This window comes from Propithecus coquereli, unplaced genomic scaffold (assembly GCF_000956105.1).
Source record: "Propithecus coquereli isolate 6110/MARCELLA unplaced genomic scaffold, Pcoq_1.0 Scaffold160, whole genome shotgun sequence".
Taxonomy (NCBI): Eukaryota; Metazoa; Chordata; class Mammalia; order Primates; family Indriidae; genus Propithecus; species Propithecus coquereli.
In genome coordinates, this window is record NW_012140525.1 from 3,017,761 (window position 1) to 3,020,364 (window position 2,604).

At 30.8% G+C, this 2,604-nt stretch overlaps 1 protein-coding gene across 1 annotated transcript in view; it reads left to right on the forward strand.

Moving 5' to 3' along the window:
* The window catches only part of SLCO4C1 (solute carrier organic anion transporter family, member 4C1), an 80,945-nt gene that overhangs the window by 66,520 nt on the left and 11,821 nt on the right, over positions 1–2,604 (forward strand). Inside the window, exon 11 of the mRNA XM_012641057.1 lies at positions 1,324–1,388. Coding sequence (XP_012496511.1) covers positions 1,324–1,388 — 65 coding nt within the window. The remainder of the gene's footprint in view (positions 1–1,323; positions 1,389–2,604) is intronic.

Below are 2,604 nucleotides of genomic sequence, written 5' to 3' on the forward strand. Positions count from 1 at the left end.
TTTATATCCTTATTGTGTAAGCTTTTAACTACTTAGGAATTATTTTATTTATTTTTTTTACTTTTTAAACTTTTTCGTTAGAAACTAAGACACAAACACACATACCCTGACAAACATAGGGTCAGGATCATTGATATCGCTATCTTCTGCCTCCACACCTTGTCCTGTTAGAAGGTCTTTGGGGCAATAACATACATAGAGCTGTCATAATAATGCCTTCTAGAATACCTCCTGAAGAACCTGCTTGAAGCTGTTTTACTGTTCACTTTTTTAAAAAAATAAATAGAGGTGTACAATATAAAATAATGATAAAAAGTATAGTACAGTAAATATTAATACATCAGCCAATAATATAGTCATTTTATGATCATAAAGTGCTAGGTACTGTACATAATTGTATGTGCTATACTTTCATACTACTGAGAGCACATTAGATTTGTTTATACCAGCGTCACCAAAAACACCAGTAATACATTGCACTATGACTTTATGATGGCTACAGTGTCACTAGGCAATAGGAGTTTTTCAGCTCCATAGTAATCTTATGAAAACTATTTCATATACAGTTCATTTTTGACGAAAATGTTGCTGTATGATGTGTAACTGTATATTTTGAAATCATGGGTCATGTGGCACATGACTGTATATTATTTTCTTGATTTATTTTTTGGGTAGTTCATTGCTAGCGTATAGAAAGGCAACTGATTATTGTGTTACGATTTTGTATCCTGAAACTTTAAAAATTAATTTGTTCTAACATTTTTTTAATGGGGTCTCTAGCGTTTTCTACATATATGATCATGTCATCTGCAAAGAGACAATTTTACTTCTTCCTTTCCTATCTGAATACCTTTTATTTATTTTTCTTGCCTAATTGCTCTGGCCAGGACTTACAGTACTGTGTTGAATAGATGTTGTGAGAGTGGACATCCTTGTCTTGTTCCTGATCTCAGAGGAAAGGCATTCAGGTTTTCACCATTGGGTGCGAAGTTAGCTGTGAGTTTGTCATATATGACCTTTATTATATTAAAGTACATTCCTTCTATACATAATTTGTTGAGAGTTTTTAATAAAAAATGTCTTGTTAATAAATGTTCTTTCTCCTTTATATTTGTTAAAATTCACAGGGTCTAGTGACTCTTTTGGTGTTATTTGCAATATTTCAGTTCAGATAACATTTCAGGAAGATTAAATCAGTTATAAGCTCTCACAAATAATTTGTTTTTTGACATAGAAATGCTAAACTGGTACAAATGTGAACTTGCTCAAAGAGTGAGTATACTATATCACATTTTTTGGTCTCATATGTATTTATATTTACAGGTGTGTTAATCACAGGCAGCGGTCTCTAGCATTGGGAATACAGTTTATGTTGCTTCGATTATTGGGTATGCTATTTTTCTTAATTGTTGGTAACTGTTGGGCTACTTTGATTCATTAGTGTTATTGATTTATTCATTTATGGTTCGTACCAAGAAAATAATTAAAGTATAGTGGAAGACTACATAGTTGTTATTGAAGGAAGCTCTTTTCCAATATTTGAGATGTAGTATTATGTATATATCACATAAGAATGTAATGACTTTACTTTTCACCTGACTGATTGGTTACCTGTTGATTCCAGTTCTGTTGCAAAAATAGCCTTAAAAGGTATATCATATTTATTTGTAACATAAAATATGATCATTAACACATAATTCCTTTTCTCCTTACTTTTATCTCCATTTGAGATACATTGTGTTACATTAGCAATAAAAAATAATGAGTCACAATGTTTCAGTGGCATATATATTGTGTTAGTTAAGAACTGTTGGAAGTAAGAATTTATACCAGAGAATTTTATAAAGTTCCAGACATAGGAAGAATAAGAAAAAGGAGAGAAACATAATAAATATAATATTAAGATCATTTATTAAAACAAAAATGAAAAGTTGAAGTATTAGAGATCACTTAGTCCAACTTCCCCTTTTTTTTAGATAAGTAAATTAATGCCTTGAGAGGTGCAGAGTTTTGCCTATTGGTACATAATTAATGGTGGAAATGAGCCTAGGAAAATGATTCCTAACTCTCAGTCTGGTACTCTTTTGACTCTGTCATGTTACAGGTCCTGAAAAAATAGACTGGATGTAGCTGAAATCTTTGTCTAAAAAATGCCACCTCAAATAATGTATTTTATTTGTAACAATTGGAAGTTCCTTAACTATGTGAATGTTTAGTGCCTCGTGGGGATGAGAGTATGTGTGTAGAAGATAGTAATACTCTTAGGTATGTTAGTATGAAAAATTATATATTAAATATGTGTATGTATGTATATATACACATATATACTCTAATGCACACACACGAGTGTTAGTGTGTGTATATACACACATACACCTACATGCCCACGTTAGTTTATATGCACATGCACACATACATGCACATAACACATATACTGTAGTTTAGCAGACTTGTGTATTGAGAATAATTTATTTTGATTTTATAAAAGTATAGTAGCTAATTTCAAAGGGACATTCATTCATTGTATTAGATAAGCAATGAATTAAAATATTTGCTTAACTAAATGTTAAACCAATGTATGTTAGAGATTCTGTTAAAATACTT